This window comes from Anomalospiza imberbis, chromosome 12 (assembly GCF_031753505.1).
Source record: "Anomalospiza imberbis isolate Cuckoo-Finch-1a 21T00152 chromosome 12, ASM3175350v1, whole genome shotgun sequence".
Taxonomy (NCBI): Eukaryota; Metazoa; Chordata; class Aves; order Passeriformes; family Viduidae; genus Anomalospiza; species Anomalospiza imberbis.
In genome coordinates this window covers 5,060,174-5,079,708 of record NC_089692.1, presented here as the reverse complement: position 1 = coordinate 5,079,708, position 19,535 = coordinate 5,060,174, and the positions used below count along the sequence as shown (strand labels likewise).

Below are 19,535 nucleotides of genomic sequence, written 5' to 3'. Positions count from 1 at the left end.
AGCGACTTTGGAAACTCAAACAGACAGGGCTGCTGCCGAAAATAAACATTCTGCCTGTGCACAGCCTCGGCTGGCTCTGCACCACTTCCAGCTAAGCCTGCAAGCTGCTCCCCCACGGCTCACAGCTCTATTTCCTAACAGAAGGCTGTTTGTAGGACAGCTGCACACGAGGACTCTGCTCTGTGCACTTGGAGTAAACTGATAGTAAGGGTCTTGGATAGGAAACACAGCTGTGCAGGAAGTTTACAGAACGTGGGACCTCTGGGTTACAACTCCAGTATCTGTGCTAATGGACGGCCCCATCTGAGGCACAGTGCGAAAACTTAGGGGGCAATTTTCTTTCTTTTATATATTAAAAACCCAATGAAACTTTACAGAGCAGTGGATATGTAAATGCTGGCAGGATACACCCACAACAGAGTGCAGGTCCCAGATCATACAAATTTTCATATTTTTACTGAAGATGCCTGCACAGGCACTAGGCAATTGCAGGAATCTGTAGTTCAGAACAGCATTTAAGGAGAGCACTGTGGTTTTTTCACGTGGAAATATTTATTACAAGCTGTGTAAAGGTGCAGGACCCTCCAGCACTTCACCCTGTCAGAGTGACAGGTCTGTGGAGGCACAAGAGTCTGGCTCACTGGAACAACACAGTTGGTAGTGTTGAACAGCACACATTAGTGTGACTGGATTCTCATATACACCCACGTTACCTCTCTTAGGACACAAGAAGATTCTTGTATTAGCTTATAACTACTTCAAAACCAAATAAGCAAGGGACCCATTTACTTTTTAAAGAGAAATACAATGATGTTCCTTCCCTGATTGATTATTAGCCTCTGGTGGAAAAAAAAGTCTCAAACACAACCCGATTTTAATGCAGAAAAAACATTGCTCTGAAGTTACCCTTATTTTTGAGTTAACACCCTTTCATGCAAGTGTATTGTTCCTCATGTGAGGTCCTCAAAGCCTTCCTTTTCCTTGCAGAGAGTTTGTATAAGATTGGGGAGCACTTTTAGAGTGAGTAAGAGCTTAATTCTTAAGTCCAGGTTCTTTTCTTTTGAAACAGGAGGTTTCTCAGGTCTGAAAGCAAACTTCATACATCAGTATTGATTTAAAGTCAGCTCTGCATTACCTTCTTTACTGCTCTTTCCTACACCATCAGCAATGCTCAGGAGAGCCCAGCTTTCATTTACCATTGCTCTCTGAAAGGTTTCTATACCATCCTAAGTGCTCCAAATCTAGTGGACCAGAGCTCCATCCCTACTATCTTCCTTCAGGATATTTCTGGAAATATTTACATGTTATACTTCATATATTACATAAACCAGTAAACTAAATTCCTACCAAAAGTATACTTTAACTTTAGTATGGGAATCAGAAAGCACTTTATGTTTGCACACTGCAGCAATATTGACTGGGTGTTTTCCTGTTCAATCCACCTATTAATAGAGGAATTTTTTAGTTTGAGAAAAGTCTGTTTGTTTTCCATCACAAGGGCAGAATGACACGTGGCAGTTTTACCCCAACCCAACACTTGCTGGCACATTTTTGGAGAAGCAGATAGTGATTCAGTAGAGAGAAGTAACTGCTGGCACTTGAGGAAGTACATTTCACTTGGGTTAAATACAGAAATTATGGTAACTGGTGGTATTTGGGTGCTACAGATTTAGAAGAAATCAGTGTCAAAAAAGCATTACAAGCATTACGTGTCCAGAAGTCACTGCCAGGCTGTACCATGCCTGGCTGAACATTGTGTCTATGCTCTACACTCACCAGGGGAGTGGGTGCTTTCTCCACATCCAGAATGAGTTTTCCTATATTTCCTCGGTCGTGGATTCTCTGCATGGCCTCCTTCACCTGAAAGAAAGATCACTACTGATAATTTTCAGTCACACCCTAGGAGAACCCCGAGTCCCTCTCTTCCAAAGCCAGAAAAACGTTTAAGGCATGCTCTGTGCAAGGTCACTCAAAGAGCTGCTTGAGCAAAGACTGAGAATTAAACATTTTTTAGTGAATTTGTAAGGCCTGGCTTATGCACTGTGTTTGCCAAAATGGGATGTGAGTCCTGAGGACAGTCCCTGAATAGCAAAACACATCCATAATGTTAATGCAGAACCAAAGTGATGGATAGCTGAGGTGCAGGGAGAAATACAGGCTCAGGGAGGTAACTCTAAAAGCTTGTTCATTGCATTCCATCTTTGCAGAATATTTATCAAGACATCCTACTTTCACTGAAAGTATGAAACATTTTTCTAATTGACCTATGATATTTTTCAAATTCTTATGGGTTTCCACAGAGGAAATGACATGCCCAGGCTATGGCTGGGATTAATGCAATACTGTGGGTCTTGCTGCCTAGGCAAACATTTATTTCCACCTTTTTGTCACTTTTTTTCCTTATTTTTTTAATAAAAGTGTTAAATAACTGGTGTCCTACTATATCACAAAACCATCTGTTTAACAGCTGGCTGCAATTAGTGCATGTGAGAAAGTCACAAGAACCTCTTCTTACAAGTGCACTGGAGAGAAGCTTATTTTGATGTATGAAGTTTCACAACTCAGGAGAGCTCATTGTTGATAAATTGTTTGTATGTGAGTGTGTTGCACTGAATGTTTAATGTGCAGCATACAGACCACTGCTGAGTCACTGGCACAGGGTGCCCAGAGCAGCTGTGGCTGCCCCTGGATCCCTGGCAGTGCCCAAGGCCAGGCTGGATGGGGCTTGGAGCAGTCTGGCATAGTGGAAGGCATCCCTGCCATGGCAGGGGGTTGGAATGATATGAACTTTAAGGTCTCTTCCAATTTATGGTTCTATAAATCACTAAAATCACTAAAAACTCACTAAAAGTGAGTTTCCTCACTTTCACCATGGGAAACTTCAGGAACTGAAAATGCGCCCATAAAGGCTGTTCCATATCCCTATCATGCTGCTCTTTGCCAGCATAACAGGGTCGATTGAGAGAAAAATGAGTTTTATGTTAATAGGATTTAGCACCTGTGACATAGTTCTATTGAGTATTTTAAGAATAATGGCAAATGTGTTTGAAAGAAAATGCTGAGCTGGGACCTGATGGGTCCCACAATACATTTAAAAGCCTGAATTGGGGTCCAGGCCCCCAAAATATTCCCTGAATGTCTAATACAGAAGGAGGTATGTAATTTTTAAAGAGTATACAGCATTCAACTCCCAATTAAATTGCATGGATGCTGGTCACAGCACAAAATGTCTTTCCCATCTGTCAGCCTTACTTAGGAAGCTGAACTGCAGTGAACTCAGAATTACTCCTTGAATCTTACAGAGGTGTTCCCTCAATAATTAAATACCAGACTTAAGAAAAATTCTATTAGAACAAAAGAAAAATTGCACTGCAAACACAATGACTTTCTAATTTAGGGCATTATTGTAAATTCACCTCAGGAAACACAATCTTATGAATCCCACTGGATAGCAGGCTGACCTCAAGTGTAGTCCACAAAATCACAATACCTTTTATGAAGCTACCTTAGAGCATAAAGAACACTCAACTATCCCGTCATACTAGCTCTGCCCTGTGGATAATATTCCTTTATCCAAACATGATGATGGAGAAGCAACAGCTGTATAATTTTTATGTCTGTTATTATCCAAATCAAGCTTTTAGGAGGTTACAGCACGGCATAAGTAACAGAATTGGAGAAATCAGCAAACGCACTTGCCCGTCCACTGAAATGTACAACCAGAACGTCATGTGGAAAGCAGGGCATGCAACATTTTTATTTTAATTTGTACCATATCATATTTAGCAAGGCAAATTTGAGAAAATGTGCCTTCCCTGCTTTTTTCACATACACAATATCAAATTTAAGCCCCTGGAGAAGGGTTCAGGAGTTGTTTCCAAGACACTTGTAAGTAAGTTGCAAATGCAAACAGCAGGCAGAGGCAGAGGGAACAATAAAGCTTGTAAAAATAATAGTGGCTATGGAATCCAGATGGAGCTATTAAAACATATAAAAACATTGAAAAGAATTTGAAAAGTTGGTACAACATCTGTGCCTTTTAGTGTTATTTGCAACTTACCTACCCAGCCAGTCCAATTCTGTCCTAGTGCAATGCCATTCAGAACACGATGTCTGAGTCAAGAGACCATGAGCTATTTTAGAAATGAGTAATTTTATGTTTATGGCTGCTAACAGTCCACTTGTTGAAGACTGCAACTACTTGTTTCCCAAAGTGCCTATTAAAACCATTCCCTCTTCTCCTATAGGGGACAGAGAGGATTAAAAACCTTCTTTGCTGTGCAAGTACGGTTAAATTGTTCTGCACAGACTATATGAAACTTTTGGTTTTTTCTGTGCCTTTGACAGAGGGAGGAGCTTCTGTGAGTTTGTGCCTCAGTGTTTGCATATACTTAATGAGGACAGTGCATCCCTCTGTACTTGGTTAAAACCAGACCCAGGCCTTAATTGGTTGTACAGGGAGGCAGGTAGAAATCCTGGAATTTACTGGAGGTTCCCTGAAGTGCTTGAAGTTTGATTCAAAAGAAACATCCCTTCTAGCCTAAGGGTTTCCCTCTTCTTACAGCATTCTGTAAGAAGAATTCCAAAATCCCTTTTCACCAATTATTCCACATTGCTTGCTATTTACATTTGTCAGCTTAAAGCCAAGTAAATGGATTTTACTTTTGTTTATGTGGATGAGTTAATTGAAATTATTCTTTTACAGTATCATCATCAGAGGGCTCTTGGATTGGAAACAGTGCAAAGACGTGTTTACTGATATGAAGAGTTTCCACTGGAATAAAGGACAAAATTCCATTGTTCTGGGTTTGTTTTCAGTATGGCTCAGAAGGTCTGTGTCTGAACTAGTGCCAAACTACAGATTTTGGCCTTGAGAGCCCCAGATTGACACAATTTCTACCAAAGCTCTGCAAAGGAATCAGAACTATTACACATTAGTGGACCACTGGTCCTGGCAGCAATGATACACCGAACTGATATGGTATCTCTCAAGAAAACCCATATTTCAGTTTCTCTTTAGTTAATGATTTGCAAAGTTTTTATTTCGTTAAAAGCAAAAGTGAATCCTCTACAGTAACAGTCATAAACTATTTTCCACTACTGAACACAGCACCTGTGTATGCACTGGGAGCATGATAAGATTTTATTGTAGTTATTCTGTCTTTAGTGAGCAATTTTCCTTTAAAGTAAAATACAAGCTTGCATAGAAAAAAGAGAATAATAATTATGTCAATTTATTCCTTCTACATAGTAAAGTACTAATAATAGCAGATAGTGAAGCACTACTACAGCAAGTAAGAAACCAGCTTTCAGGAATCACAATATACCCACAAATGACTTAGAGAAGTTTAATGAAGTCTCTGTCAGTGCTCATGACTAATTTGCAATACACTTCTCTTTGAGAAATATAGGTTTAAAAAGCTCCAAATTAAGCATATTATTACCTCTAACCACTCAGACCAGACAAAAAGGATTTTTGTATTGAAATTAAAAATAGCAGGCACTATACAATTTTTACTCAAACAGTATCTGCAATGCTAAAACAATGAAAACCAAGGTGTATTCCAAACAGAAAAACTAATATAACATGCTGGCATTGTATTTGGGTATTTGCAGCCAGCTTCTGATTACTCTGCTTTTCCACAGCTTTTGATGTCAGGGTGTAAAACCAGTCCATTTAAAATCAATAAAAGACTCTTTTTTTCACTGAAATACATATTGTACACCTGCCTTAATTCTCCTTTTATCCCTATGTTCTCATTGGATTTTTCTTGTTTGTTTTTAGCTTTTCCCAGGTGGAATCAGTAACTGGGACAGATTTCTTGTCTGGCTTTTCATCTTAAGTCTTTCATTTCAGATCCAGGACTTTTGCTGTCCTGGTTCCTTTTCCTTTGGAAAGTTCCTGAATAGAGACACTTTCCTGGGTGCAAGTCTGATGCTCTATAAATAATACATGCCTGAAACAAACAATTATGCTCCAACTTTGTATTGCTATAGTCAAGCCTCCACTTACCCATTTTACTACCAAACTAATGTGTTGGCTGCTTGCATTCAAAATGAAGAGCCAACAGTAATCTCTACTGACATATTCATAAATTCTTGCTGACATTCAGTTGGCTCTGGAACTTCATTTTGCTCTTAGAACATAGCAAGAGCAGTCTACTGCTTTATAAATACAGGGAAATTTAAATGGAAGATCTATTACTAATTATCTGCTGCACCATTTTACAGCGTCAAAGAGAAATGCAGCCTACCTAAGAAATGGATGCTATTTTCAAGCCTTCAGATATTATTTTAAACATAACGATCCAGTTCTGTATTTGGCTCTTACAAGGAACCAGTCTCAGGAGCAAAATAAAAGAGACTGGGAAGCTGGATCATGAAACCACTCGCTCTGCCTGCATAACACATTGGGGGCTTCAGGCCCACGTCAGTAAGGTGGGGTTTAGGAGGGAGAAAGAATGAAGTCAACATGCCATGGAAAAGCTTCCTAGTGGAAATGTCACAACACAATGTTTTCATCATCCTACATGAAGCTGTTTAGCTCAGTAATGTGATTAATTTTATGGATTTGTTTTTTTAGTGAAGTTCTATGCTTCAGAAAAAAAAAAGCATTGAAAGACACTGGTGCAGGAGAAGAGGGGATATTCTTCAGCTGCATGAGGTTGGATGCAGTCTGTTGCACAAACTCCCATCTACAGATTACAGTTCCATTTTTGCAGACAACTTCTTTACCCTCTCACTGTCAGCTAAGGCAGGTTTATTGGATGCTGGCAGAGGATTTTGTCCTTTCTTTTCTTGGGGCCCTCTGACAACAGTGTTTTTCCCTGAGGTATTTGAAAGGATTTCTACTTACATTAAAGGACTCCTTCACTCCTCTTTTTGATAAATCAGGCCATGGTATGAAAGGCTGAAGAATCTTATGCCAAGATTACAAATTGAATCCAAACCAGGAGTTATATTACTTCAATTATCTCAGTGTAATCTGTAAAACTCCCCAGTCACTCTAACACTGTATCATCATGAGCTGTCAAAAAGGTTATCAGCACCCAAAGGAAACATCCCTCAGTACCAGATGGGCACAGTGAAGCAGAGCATCAGTTTAGGTAATGATCTACAACTGCAATTTTCCCTCTCATTAGTTCCAGACCTTTAGGTTCAAGATTACTGTTTATTTTTATACATCATCTCAAAGAATCACCTTTCATCCTCTGCTTACACACTGAAAATGTCCAAGCCTTCCAGCACGTCATGACTGCTCCCCTCTAGCCATGAAATAATCCCCTCATAAATTTTAAGCTGTGCTGCACACATCAGACCAAAGTCCTGCTTTTCCAGCTACACCCCCTCTCTTTAATCCTTCAGCTGATTCTTCAGACCAAAAGCAAAAACAAAAGGAACAACATTTACTCCCTGCATCTGGCCACCAACCCAAGTCCCTTCTGCCCACACCCCTTCCTCTGAGCACTTCTGCCCAGTATTATTTTTAAACATCCATTTTTTGTGGGATTTTTCATGTAAGAGAGTGTCCAACACAGACATGTCCAAAGCTGGTGCTTCAGTGATTCTTTACAGCAGTTCCCCAAATGTCAGTGTCACTGCATGCCTCAAACCCAGTGACACCATTCTCCTGCACTGGCTCACCCATTCACATCCTGGCTCTTGGGCAGTTTCTGAAGCCTGGACTGTGTCTCCTTGAGGGAGGCATGTCATGTCTACAGAACCCTACTGATCCTGCTGCAGCCTGCTCATCACAGCTGTAGCACCCAGAAATAGCAACAGCACCTTTTGACCATCTGTCGTCATCCAGCCTACTCATAATTAGGTAAAAGAGATGGAACAAAGCATTTCACCTCAGCAAAATGACTTTATCGTGAGGCTGGCTGACTTCTGTTCTCCAAAGAATATGGGGAGGAAGGAGGAAGCACCCTTTAGCCTGCTCAACCATCAGAAACAGAACTATATCTCTTATCAAAAGGTTTGTTTGGTCTTCGGTTTGGTATTGTGCAAAACAAGTCCACTTCACAGTCCCATTGTGAGGTTCACCAGAGGTCAGAATGGAAAGCACAGCATAACAGCTACTTTTGGAGGAGAATTTGGAATATCCTGCATATACAGACAGATTTCAGCCCCTGCTCTGCTGGTGTAATTTCCCTGATATCACTAGGTCACACAAGAATGAGGGAGAGGGAGGAGAAGAAAGCCTCAGTTGATAGAGGAATACCGGGAGCATTTCATAGCCTTCAATCACTCAAACAAATGTTCTGTAAATGAATATTATCATTCAAGCATGGGCTTTACACAGATCAGCACTCTCTGACCACGCCTCCCAATCCGAACATGAACTTTCCATCAGGAGAACTCAGTGTTTGCCTTACCACAGCCCAGAGAGCTCCCTCCTGTTACCCCTGCCCTGCTCCTCTCTGTGCAGCTAAAACACAAAGGAAAAATGTAGCTGGTGTTTGCGTGCAGGCTCTGTCTGCCAGGGCACAGCTGTCTGCACGAGCATTGCTCACCAACAATTAATTCCTCTCTGAGACGCCTGCAACTGCATCATGCCTGCAAAATCACATGGACAGGGTCTCCATGGTGACAGTGCCATGCGCTGTGCAAACATCAGCTGGCTAGTCAAGGTTACTTTGGCAACCCAAGTGTCACAGGTAATGATCCAAATCTCCTTCACATTTATGGAGAATAATCTGAATTAAAAACATGCCCATTTTTCATTCTAGGGCTGAGTCTGTTCTGTCGCTGCTCATAACTGGCACTATTTCAATGAGCCCAGAGCTACCTCCACTAGAATTACAAACAATAATATCAAAAGTAATTATTTAAGCATTATTTCTAGACAGTAATGAAGAAAAAAAGATGCATACTGCAGTTGATTCTAGCTGAGATCCCACATAAGCCAAGCTTTAATACTATAGCTTTCATTAGTGTTATAGAGCAAAATAATTTTTATCAGGCTCACTGCTGTGTTCTATTACAAAGCTATGCTGCCTTTAATATGGATTGTGAGCTGCATTCTAATTTCAGATGCACTTCTCAGACCAGGAGAAGAGTTTTCTCTCATGTTTTTGGTATATATGGCTTTTAAAACTAACACTGCAGTCGCTGCAAAGAAAAACCACATCATCTGTCTTCTGGATTACGTCTGTCTGGTCTGTGGAAGGGAAGAACTCGAGGAACCAGGGGTAGCAGCTCCTGAAGCTGCTGGCAGCTCTGAGGGAATCTGTGGTGTTCTACTCGCTGCAGACCCTGCCAGGCTGTCAGGGCAGGGGAAGCACTGAGCAGAGGCAGATGTCCCTTTGCAGCCACCCAGCCCTGCTCAGTGAAGGGACAGCCACGGCTCCCTGGGCAGCCAGGACACACAGGTGGCCAGCAGTCACCGGCTCCTTCGCTCACAACTGCCCTTCTCCTCCCAAAACAGGCATCTGTCAAAATTCAGTCCTGCTGTTTTGCTGGCGTGTTTTCTCTTTGATAATCTTGAAATGTCTCTCTTGAAATATTTATACAAGAGGATGTTGTGGGGTAATATTTCAGTGGGAAACATGCTGGGTTTTTTTCAAAGCTTTTTTGTTTTCATTCTTAAAGTGAGCTTGCAATACTTCTCTTTTTCTCAGCCTGTTTTCTGTACAAGCTTTTGTAGAAAAACTGTTTTCCTGTGTGATTAGTGACAGTTATCCTACTAGACACAGTTATCTGGACAAAGCCATCCTTTGCTCTAAGGGATTATTTCCCTTGAGAGCAATGGAATAACCTGTATTCAGCACAGCACACTTCCCTGGGAATGATCTGCATTCGTGGTAGGAATGTTTCCCTTGCACTGTGTAGCAGAATAGCCAGCAGAAAAGTGCTTCTAGTGTTAAATTGCCTTATCTGCTGTGACAAAATCCTTCAATTACTTGTTTGTGTGGGAGCTGGGTATATGGGAGGCTGGCAAACCCACATCTGCAGCCAGCCTGGATTCTCCTTCTCACCTACAGCATCAATTCTGGAGAGACCTCCCAGACTCTCTGTTCTCCTGAGGCTGAGGGGATGCAGCAGCTTGTGTGGCAGATGGAAAAGCAGCATAATATTTACAGGATTTTGAATTAGGCTCTATTCCTGCCTGTGGTGAATGCAGCCAGCTCTTAAGATGCAGAAATTGAGCACTGAGCATATGTAAGAAGACACATCAAACTCAGGGTATTGGGGCCCAATTTTCATGAATGTCTACACGGGCATGGAGAAAACATGGACACAATCAAAATGTAAAAATTTAGTATCACTAGCAGTGATTTTGAGCTGATTAAAGTGGTTTTCCTACAGGAAAAACTTGGATCATGAAGTCTGTTTCCATGTCCCATCATGTCGTGTCCTGTCCTGCTCGAAGCCATCTCAAAGCAGAAGTGATTTTATCCAACACCGCTGTTTATGCTCTGTCACACCGAACTTTTGCACCGATGGTTTTGGCAGCACACGTGCAAACGGAAAATACTTGCTGTATCTCTTTCATCCCTGCACTGCTATTTGCAGTTGCAAACAGCAGCAATGGCCTCTATTCCCTTCTGCTGCCTGTCAGCGAGGAGAGACCTTATCTCCGGAGTACCTTTTAGCCTCTCTGTATGTTGCCATGGCAGCAAGACTAAAACCAGACCCAAGATGAGAAAAATGTCACAGGAATAAAAACTGATGCTACAGGCAAACTGAGAGTCCTCCCTTGGCTGCTGAAGATACCTATTAAGTGATACATCTTCTGGATGGAGAGCTACAGCTGCAGAACTGTGCTGTTTTCACTCCTTCCTTATTCCTACAAGCTCCTGCTGACGTCAATGAGTATTTGTTTTGTCTCAGTAAAATTCAAAGGAAAAGGGATTCAAAGCCTTGTAATTACAGAATAACTGAGCCAAATCTTGCCAGCCTTTACTTACAGAGTCAACAGGGATAGAGCAGAAAAAAAGGCAGAATCAACAACAAATTAAATATTTAGAAGTACTAAAGAGCAGTGCCTAGATTATCAGTTTGGTGGGAGCTTTTCTACATGATAAAAGAGAAGAGCCTGAAATTTGATCCATCAACACAGGGAATTCCAGCAGGTTAGGACAGCTCAGGGGCACTCAGCACTGACAGCCAAAGACAAACTTTTGGTTGCAGCAAAGTGCTATAGAATTTCTGTGTGACTGTGCATTATCTCAGAACCTGCACAGAGCCAGAATGGACACTCGATTTACACTGGCACTTTCCTCAGCAACACATTATTAAGATAATCGTGAAGAAAGTATTATTTTTCCTGCATTACTATAGAAAATTATTACCTTATTACTTTCAGAATAAAAAGTTGTTTCTGTGGGGTAGAAATTTGGTGATGAAATCCTTGGAACACATTTGAGCTTGAGAGAAGACACATCATGTGAGTCAGGATGAAACTTTAGGGTCCTCCACTCGTATTTCTTTTAGAGCAGCAACAAAGCCAGAACTCCTGCTTTATTCCTGTGAGCCACTGGCTCCCTGGGACTGGCTGAACTTTTGGAAGTGATGGTAGAAATTACAAAAGCATGGTCCCAATGGTAGGAAAATGGTTTTGAGCACATCAGAGCCACAAGTAGAGGAGTTCAGAACTGGTCCCCTTCATGGTACCTTTCTGGCATGAATGCATCTTGCAGTAAATTGCAGCCAGGTGTGCACACAGGGATGCCCCAGACACCCCTGAAGCTTGGGGTATTCAGAGTTGCTGGTCTGCAGCAACAGCTCTTATGGTAAGGAAAATTCCTTTAGCTGCAAATGAATTTTGGCAGCCACAGAGAAAAGAGACCCTCTGTACTCTGTTAGGGTGCAGCAGGCTGCTGCCTAAATTGAATTAATATATGATGCTCAGTTTGCTGTATTCCTGTACTCCGTTACAACCTGCTATAAGAAATTATGGCAGGAAATAATTTTTATTAAATTCATCACTCTGCAGTTTAATGAAAAAGATATCTTATGCTGTTATTGACTATCAAGCTCCATGCCATCAGTTTTTAAACTCTTCCCTCAGCAATGCTGCCCTGTGATCTCCAAAAATCATCTGGAGAAAAACTGCACCAACCCACAAGATGATCTTACTTGCTGTCTTGCCCTCAGCTCCAGTAGTTTTGAGTGTCATTAAACTCTTCTGCTCCTCCATCCCCAGAACATGCAGACCTGATCCTAAGCACTCTTCTTTTTGTGGTGCTGTTTGCTTTTGAATTACAGTGCCTGGACTGTGGAAGGGCAATGCTGCTGCTCTCTGCACAGCCTTGCAGCAGCTGATGGTTTTTATTAGCTCCACCTGATTTCTCTGTCAGGCTTGTTCCAGTTCTCTGATTCACTAGAACCACTATCCAGTAACTGGATCTTCACACAAAACTCATTTCTACAGTCTGTCAGAGGTTTTTCCATCTCTTACCAGCACCAACAATTATTTTTTTGCATTTCTCAACACTTTTGATGCCACATTTCAAGCATCACAACCTGCATGTGAGTAGTTTTCCTTTTTTCTCCCTTTAACTTCCCTTACTTTCCCTACTTTCTTCTATGTGAAACATGAAAACATGTCCATGTCCTGCACTTTTCCCAAATAGCAGGTGAATTTTTTTGAAAGTCAGGCACAAAACCTGTGACCAGCATGGGTTCAGCCTCTGTAACCTTGCATCTTACTTTTTAAATGATTCAATGACTCAAGTATTTTTCACCCAAAGACCTTCTATTACATGTTCCTCAGACTTGTCCTTAAGCTCTATTTTGAGCTACTTATTTCACAATATGGGATATTAAAATCATTAATAAAACAATGAGAAAATTCTGTATGACTTATCTACTTATTCCAAAGAACTCTAAGCCTTCCTTTATTACTACTAAGGAGCAGAAATTTTGCTTTATTCCAGAATCACTATTCCAACACCACGGGAACTAAACTTAGTGATTACAAAATACAATAAACATTTGGTCTTCCAGATGGTAATCAGTAAAAAGTCTTGACACTATAATTTCTAAAGTCTGAGAAGCTTCATGTAAAAATCCACCTACAGGGATCAGATTAGCAGAACACATAAATACTGTGACTTTGAAAACTATCTCCATTTTATTTTGTAACAATGGATTATCTTCAGTAAAATCTATCCCCAATCAGTAAACTAATTATGTAAATTCTTGAAACTCATCAAGGTAAATACCAAAGGTCCCTAATTATACAAATAAGAAAATCTTTCTCTTTTGATTTCCTTGTGTCATTTTTTTTTTTGTTCCAGAAAGCAGTGCCATGAGGATTGCAAACCTAATTCTTTTTAAGTTATCGCAGTATTTTTCGATCATTCAAAATGTTTTCCAAGTCAGATCTTACCATTGGGTGCCACTCTGTAACTTCATTAAAATTAAACAAAAACGAAACCCTGTTACATTAAACTGCGATACAGCTGTTATGATAGACAGTATGATTCATGCTCATCCTCACTTTGAGCTACATCACTTTACAGCAAGATTGAAATAATTCATCCAGGCAAGATGAAAGGTATTTGAATGTATCTTGTTTGCTGGTTGACAGTTTTACAATATATATTGCAGTACTATTTGCTTTATTACTTAATATTTCTCCTGGCACTGTTAAAAAAAGTCTCATTCTAAGCCTTTATTAAAGACCTAAACCTCCCGTTAGCATTGTACCAGTGTGACTGCTATAAAATTGATTTAGTTAGTTTAATGCTGGTGCATGAGCACTGATTCAGCTCAGCACTCCATTCTCCTGACCCAGCTCAGACTGCAGGAATTGGCAGCACGGAGCTGAAGCACAAGTGTCCGTGTGACAGAATGTCCCTGCTGCAGCCCAGGCAGCTCCTCATCTAATCCTGTGGAATTTGCACGTGTAGACGTACCCCAACCCCCAAAGGCTTGTGCATGAGCCACAGCAATGCAGGGCAATAGGCAGAACCTCACATTTTTAACTCAGATTTTGCTAGCTGGAGGCTAAGGCAGGTTTAACTGCAGGAACTCTAAGAATTATGCTGGGTGTTTTCTTCAGATTGAAGGGAGAGATATAGGATTGTGTTACTTCTGCTAAAGAACTCAAAGGTTATGCCCTTCTTGCTCAGGAGAGTTCAGGATCTTTCAGATATTTTACCCAGGACATAATCACAGCATATAACAGAAAAAGTCCTCAGGTTCTTCTCAAGGTTGTGGGTATTTGGTGGCGGTCAGGAATTCACTTTTACACAGTCTTCACTAAACTGAATTAATTTAAACAAAGATTTGGAGCTGCCTGTGATGTGTGAGGCTTCATTTCTTACAAGTCTAACATTTTCAGATGTGTGCACTGTAACACCACCTTCAAAGCCTGAGCTTTGATACTCAAACTGTCATTTTCTGTACAGTCAAAACTCTGGAAAATCAGTGCTCATTTGAAACTCTTAAATTGCATTGCTTCCTTTTTGTATAGTTTTCTCAAAGTCAGTGCTCATAACACAGGGTTTTTCCCTACAAAATGCCTTTGGGTTCAATCATTCCCAACAGGTTAATATATATTTAGGAGTCTCTTACTATCGACAGTGTATCTGCTTCTCTGCCTTGGTGTAAATTTAAATCATTATCTGTAATCAGCAATAATACTATTACCAAGCTGCAATACCACATAGAACTCTCAATTATCACATTAAATTTAGATTACATTATGCTAAGAGATATCTTTATGCCCAAGAGTAATTTTGCTTTTAAAATTCATCTGTGTTTAAAATAACTGAAAAGAATATATTAGCCATTATCATTAGGTGAGAACAATTATCTTGATTAACAATTGTTATGCACTAAAATGAAGTGTTATTTTGATAATTTTTATTTTTGATGGCTTTTTTTGGATCTTAGCAAAGTTGTGTGAAATACCACACAAAACCTATGTTTTCTTTGCAATAAAGGCAATTTAGTAATCTAATCAGACCATAGTACCAAAGAAAGAATAAATTAAAACAACCCTGGAGAATATTTTTGTGCTACTGCTCAAGAGATTTCCAAAATTCCTACCAGTCTGCCAAAACTAGTCATCAATATGATCAGTTGCTGAGAGACAGAATTGGCTTTGCTGATGGAACTCATAATTTACTTTTTCTTTGGCCACTGTTACACAGATACACCCAGAAGCTGATCCCAGGAAATAAGCTAGAATGCTCACCTTAGAAAGGCATTGCTAAAAGCAAAAAAGGCCCATTTAATTTAATTTACTGTACCAGAGTTCAGTATCTATTAATATCTAAACATCCTTCTACTGCAGCTAAAAGCTTATGTCAATGTTCTCTCTTTATAGGCCAAGCACCCAAAATTCCCCAAAGCAGAAAGATGTGAGCTAGAATTTACAGCAGAAATGCTCAAGGCACAGCCTCTACTGCTGTTTCTCACGACAGCAATGCAGCAGGGTATGAAAGCTGCCCTTTTCCTTCTGCTCTGTTACCCTTTCTGCTCCCTGGCTGTCAACAGAAATGGCCTCAGAGATGATGCTGCCAATGCAGAATCATTTAGACAAAATGGACGCTTCAGATTTAAATATATAGAGAGATATTTTCATTATTCTTATCTCCCACCTCCCTTTTGATTCTTTTCAGCAACTTCTTAAGTGGATTTTCAGGCATTCATTGATTAATGAGGAGACTCATAGATTACAGCCAGGAAAACAAAACAAAAAAAAATTAGTCTGATTTTTTCTTTTTCTCAAATCAAGAGACCAAAACCTCATCCAAAAGCATCAGTCTGAAAATGGAAATATTTCAAAGGCAGGAGGAATCCAAATTATTTGTATTCTCTGTTGTGCCAGACATATACAGATGTATATGTCAACTCTCTCAACATCACCAAGTAGATTTTATTATTTCTATCTCTCTTTTTTTTTAATTCCTTAGCATCTGTGAAAATAGGTCTTTCTTTAATTTGAATGCAGACTAAAATAAGTTTCTCAGAGAATGTAAACAACCAGGAGGAATTGTTAACACAAACCTCAGATTTCTGGTTCGTGCTACCCCTAGAGAAAAGCTGAATTTCTCACATTAGCACTCCCTGCCAGCCTAACCTGAGCGACCAACAGCTTTCTTCCCAAAGCACCCAACTAATTAACAAAGAAGCGTGAGCGGAATGTTGGACAGAGGGAAATCCAAGGTTCTGTTCACAGGCTCTGTGGCTGAAACTACACACACCAGCAGAGCCCAGCACAAGAGTGAAAGAGCATCTAAATGCGGCTTTGAAAACTTTGTTTCTAATATTTTCCCTCTAGTATCTGCTATTTTTTAGTGAGTCTCACTCAGCATCCAGTAATTATTTCTGAGTGACAGAAAACACTCATTGTTCCAGCTCTTAAGAATTCCTTGCCAATTAGTGGTACTACCCACTCTGTGGAGCAGGAGACACAGAAAACTTCCTCTAAGAATGAATTTAAAACTATTTCTGCTGGTGGATGCAATAATGTATTGGCATATATTTCATCCACATGCAAGACTGGAAGAAGATAGGCAGATATTTCCTTGCATTATCAGGTAGAAATAAAAAGGAATGGATTGAAGCACACTTGGATCACGGGTATAAAAGCAAGTAGCTTTTGTTCTCTGATACTTCAGGAAGAGCGTAGAAATTGTTTTTGAATAGGGAAATGATCCCATGACACTCTGTTTTCCTCTCTCTTGAGAAGTGCTTACATTTCATGACACAGACAGCAAAAATGAAGTGTAAAACAACTGTGTTAGAGCCAGAAATACAAACTAAAGACAGAAGAAATACACTCTGTCTTCTGGGGCTATGCACGTGTTGGTGTCACTGGTGCCCACAGTAAAGCTTTCCCTAGCCAGGTCTCTGTTTATTTCCTTGCAGGGGAGCAGCATCACCAGATCAGCTCCATACATAAGGAATGTGTGCCAATTTATTACTTAGAAGCCAGCTAATATATTTCAGAAGACAGACTACTCCTGTAAAATACTGCTTCTTCACAGTAATTAATCAGCACCTTGCTCAATCTAACAGCTTTGTCCTTATTTTTCTAATAAATGGCAAAGCAGCTCTCCCCATATAGCCTCCTGTTGCTGATTTAATTAACTGGAAGCATGTGACTACTTTTTCTTTAATAGTGCACACTTTTTCTTCAGAGGAATCCATCAATGCTTCCTTTATTATTTTCCTCGCACTATCCATCAGGAACCAAATCTGCTTTTTACTCCCCTTTCCCTGCAGCTCCAGAATGTGTTGTGGCACACAAGTGCAAACAGAACTGACAGCCTGGCCTGCCCCAGAAACACAACCATGACTCACCACTGCACTTTCAACCCCCAGTGTCTCATGCCTTCCACCAAGTATTTTCTGCCTGTGTGTCTCCATAACGAATTAATTCTTAGCAGAGTGCTTACTAAGTAGATCAGGAAAGAGCTGCAGGCTGTCTTTATGTTAATGGAGAGGTTCAGTCTCAGGCTGGTCAGCTTCTAACCTTTGCAACAGCAAATCTGAGCACGGGATCAATGCTCATCAGAAATACTGATCAGCATTGATCAATACGGGATCAATGCTCATCAGAAACACATTTCCGTGTTTGCCACTTCATTCCAAAACAAGAAAACACCATTCTTGGAAGGAAAGAGCTCACTGACCTTGGGGAGAACTCACACCTCTGTGCATCAGAGCCCCCATTAAGGCACTCGGTCACAAAGGCTCCTGGAGATGCTGAGACACAGCCCAGGGCTATGGCTGTGAGAGGCCAGAACTGGCAATTGGAGATTTTCAGGCTGATCCACGATCTTTCCACTACTGTGCTGCATGGCACCAGGCAGGTAATGATCCTCCATCTCTTTAGTTATTCATCTACTAAATGGGTATTGTAGCACAGATATTCGCACTCTGCATAAAGGAACATTCTGAAGACTCTAGGTTGTTGTTTAAATACAGGTATTTAACTGGCAGGCCAGATAAAACAAGCTAAATTTCAGAGGCTGTAAAAAAAATACTAGAAGGCATAGAGAAGAAATAAATTACTTGTCTAATTAAATTCCTTTCATGTCGTTTGAATTGCATACAGTGTTTATGAATAATATATAGCAATTGAAAAGAATTGACTTCTGCTTACATACTTAACAAGTCTGAGTTTCCTAAAACAGCTCATTACCCAATCAGATTTTGTGGTAATCACAGTTAATGTCATGTATCTGAGGCCTTATTACAGAGCCACCATGTTTACATAAAAGTCTTGTCTTGTTTCTATCCCAGGCTTTTAATGAAATCAGAATCATTGCCATCAACAGTGTGTGAATCCAAAAAGACTACTGGGTTATGCCATTGCTTCCTGATAGTGGTAGGAAGGGTAGAATGAATTATGAAGTAACATCAAGTCCTGTTAAACAGAATTAAATGCACAAGAAAAGCAAATAAAATTTTATAGGCACTTTGTAGGAACTTAATAATTCACCCAAGAGCAGCAAAGATCCCAGAGTCAGGTATACAAAATGTTTTAGAGGGAAAAAAAATTGCAATACCTAATTAATCTCCACTGCTTTCAAGGTATGTTTAATTCATCTAAGCATACAGCAACAAAATAATTTGGAGTTTTAATTAATATTTATTTCAGATATGTATCTTGGGAAAAAAATCTTTGGCAAGGCTAAGTTAAAGATCACCTTACTCATGGCCCAGTTTTCATTTCTTTAGAACTTGTGTTCATTATATTTCATGTTAGCAAGGTAAAATTCAGGTGGAATAGCTTTCCCCTTAGCCTGGAGAAGAGGAGGCTCCAGGGAGACCTCAGAGCCTCTTCCAGTGCTTAAAGGGGCTCCAAGAGAGCTGGAAAGGGTCTTGGGACAAGGGCTGGAGGGACAGGAGCCAGGGCATGGCTCCCAGTGCCAGAGGGCAGGGCTGGATGGGATATGGGGAATTAGGAATTGTTCCCTGGCAGGGTGGGCAGGCCCTGGCACAGGGTGCCCAGAGCAGCTGGGGCTGCCCCTGGATCCCTGGCAGTGCCCAAGGCCAGGTTGGACACTGGGGCTGGGAGCAGCCTGGGACAGTGGAAGGTGTCCCTGCCATGGCAGGGGTGGCACTGGATGGGCTTTGAGGTCTCGTTCATCCCAAACCTTTCCATGAGTCTGAGATTCCCTACATTTGAAAGATATGGTCTTTCTTTCAAATATCTTTGAAATATATTTGGCCTCTGTATAATTTGTGAATACAGAATCAAGCTGCCCTATTCAAGTTTTGTTTCTCAGTCTGCTTTCCCCACATCTCCATTTTCAAACCTGTTCCTTCAGCAAGACACAGCTCCTTGCATTTCTGTGCGCTTTGATATCTGCATGAAGCTTGTATTAAGCTTGTGTTAGACCTGTGTGTATACAAGGAAGCAATGGTGATGGAGAGATAAAGCATTTAAATTTACTTTGAACTACAAGTATTTATTTCATCCAGTCAGAGGAACAGAATCCTCACACAGGAAGAACAAAGAGAGTTCCAAGGCAGTGTCAGAGGACAAGATATCTGCAGAGTTAACACCTGTCCATCAGGAAAGCTGTTCATGAACAACTGCAAAGAAGTTCTGTCAAAGA

The 19,535-nt window shown here is 40.6% G+C and overlaps 3 protein-coding genes across 4 annotated transcripts in view; 1 reads left to right on the top strand and 2 right to left on the bottom strand.

Annotated features, from left to right (window-relative positions):
• Window positions 1-19,535, top strand: part of PDCD5 (programmed cell death 5) — a 279,491-nt gene that overhangs the window by 120,193 nt on the left and 139,763 nt on the right. The window lies entirely within an intron of this gene.
• VAT1L (vesicle amine transport 1 like) overlaps window positions 1-19,535 on the bottom strand; it is a 55,344-nt gene that overhangs the window by 2,933 nt on the left and 32,876 nt on the right. For both annotated transcript variants that reach the window (XM_068202544.1, XM_068202543.1), the window contains exon 8: window positions 1,777-1,860. In XM_068202544.1, the coding sequence (XP_068058645.1) occupies window positions 1,777-1,860 (84 nt within the window). The remainder of the gene's footprint in view (window positions 1-1,776; window positions 1,861-19,535) is intronic.
• Window positions 1-19,535, bottom strand: part of ANKRD27 (ankyrin repeat domain 27) — a 166,053-nt gene that overhangs the window by 114,354 nt on the left and 32,164 nt on the right. The gene's annotated exons all lie outside the window — the stretch shown is intronic.